Source organism: Cyprinodon variegatus, unplaced genomic scaffold, assembly GCF_000732505.1.
Source record: "Cyprinodon variegatus isolate N-32 unplaced genomic scaffold, C_variegatus-1.0 Scaffold1380, whole genome shotgun sequence".
NCBI lineage: Eukaryota > Metazoa > Chordata > Actinopteri > Cyprinodontiformes > Cyprinodontidae > Cyprinodon > Cyprinodon variegatus.
Genome location: NW_015151833.1, coordinates 32,363 through 34,186, shown reverse-complemented (window position 1 = coordinate 34,186; position 1,824 = coordinate 32,363). Strand labels below are relative to the sequence as shown.

General features: G+C 37.1%; 1 protein-coding gene across 2 annotated transcripts in view; it reads left to right on the top strand.

Moving 5' to 3' along the window:
* Positions 1–865: 865 nt before the first annotated feature.
* The window catches only part of LOC107103127 (drebrin-like protein B), a 21,014-nt gene continuing 20,055 nt past the window's right edge, over positions 866–1,824 (top strand). The window contains exons 1-2 of one of the 2 annotated variants that reach the window (XM_015402662.1): positions 866–1,031; positions 1,115–1,170. In XM_015402662.1, the coding sequence (XP_015258148.1) occupies positions 949–1,031; positions 1,115–1,170 (139 nt within the window). In that variant the 5' untranslated portion in view covers positions 866–948. The remainder of the gene's footprint in view (positions 1,032–1,114; positions 1,171–1,824) is intronic. The other variant, XM_015402661.1, reaches the window with a different exon arrangement.

The following is a 1,824-nucleotide window of genomic DNA, read 5'->3' as shown; positions in this document are numbered from 1 at the left end:
TAGGTCTGCCACTCCCCTTTACAGATAAGCTGTAACAAGAAATGAGAAGAGCTAAGCAGGTGTGTAAAATTATTAATTAGACCAGGCATCAGTGCTGAGATGATGACAGACGCTTAACAGAGAAAATTCAACCAGATCTTACAGTCAGAATGATTGACTGTTTACTATCTGAGTCTTCCGCAATCTGACCCACCGAGCATGCATGTAGCGGCAGTGGAGAGGAAAAACTCCCTTTTAACAAGAAGAAACCTTTGATATATTTTTATCAAAAACATAACTAATGTGCACAAATAAGGAATCGTTGTATTAACCATACATATAAACAAAGTTGTATGGGGAACCCCAGGAACTTGGGGCCCTAGGCAGCTGCATAGTATTGCCTAAGAGTAAATCCCCCCCGATTTTAGGTCAACGCCTGACTGCTGCTAAGTAGAGCAGATTGACAAAGAGTCAAATCTTTTTCTTTTAAAATCTAATTGGTTTTCAAACGTAGGAAACACCATCATTCCATAAGTGCCATTCATGTCACTATGTCTTATGTAAGACATTAGCTGAATCCCTGCGTCCATACCTGCCTGTGGGACGTCTGTTCCTTATGTAAACAATCACAGCCATTCACACTCCTTTTCATTTCCCCTCAGCCATGCCAATCCTATATTCAGGCTATGTTACATTTGACATGGAATAAAAGTTCCCAAAATTATCTACAAGGGACCAGGGTAAAATAGATGTGTTAATGTTTGTTACATGAGTGGAGGTGTTGAAGTCAGAGGGGAGGAACTTGTTAAAGAATGTGGCTCATCAGGTTTAAATCAACCAACCTGACTGGTTGGACACGTGACAGGAGATCAGAATCTTTTCTGAAACCAGAGTTTCTTATTTCCCAAACTATTTCTCTCAATCTTCTGAAAGCATCAGCTTGTTTGGAGTTTGAAGACCTGGAACACGATGGCAGTTAACCTGAGTAAAAACGGTCCTGCTCTGACGGCCGCCTATAAGAAGGTGGTGGATGCTAAGTCGGACACAGACTGGTGAGCTATTTTGTTGAAAACAAAAGTGTAGGATAGAATTATTGTGTATAGTTTTCGCCCATTGCTTGTTTTTGTGCTTCAAGGGCTCTGTTCACCTATGAAGGCAACAGCAATGACCTCCGACTGGTAGAGACAGGAGGTAAGAGCTAATGATGATTTATGGATTTCAGTTTACGCTGGAAAAAAAGTATGTTATTTTTTATTAAAATAAGTGCCTTTGTTCTTGAATTTAGGAGGTAAGTAACAATTTACATTTAAAATAAGAAAAAACAATTGCATTGTCTTATTTCAAGTGCATATTATGTAGTTTAGCTTATTTTAAGAGTAAAAAACTCCTTCCATTGGCAGATCATCTTATTTACCTGCTTGAATTTAAGTAAATACACTTAATTAAAGAAATGCTGGCTTATTTTTAGGATTGTTTTTGCAGTTTACTCATGTTCATGAAGCAGCTCAGATAAGAAGGACTTGCTGAGACTGCCGGTGTTTTTAATTCCCTTGAAGTGGAAAATTACCGTTAAGATTTGCTTTATCAGTCTTTTTTTCTTTTAAAGAGACATTTAGCACATTTGAAAAAAGGAAAATTTACATTTTAAACTTTAAGTCTGAATTAAGTTTGTGTCCTGTTACAGCTAAAAGCTTTGAAATAATTTATTGGGATTAGATGTTGTTAAAATGATATATTTTATCATAAAAATGCAGGTGTTGGTTCGTGCCTTTAGATTCAGCCATCTAATCTCTGGAGCACTGCATTTTATTTAAGGTTTTCAACAACTTTACCTAGTAAAAAGAC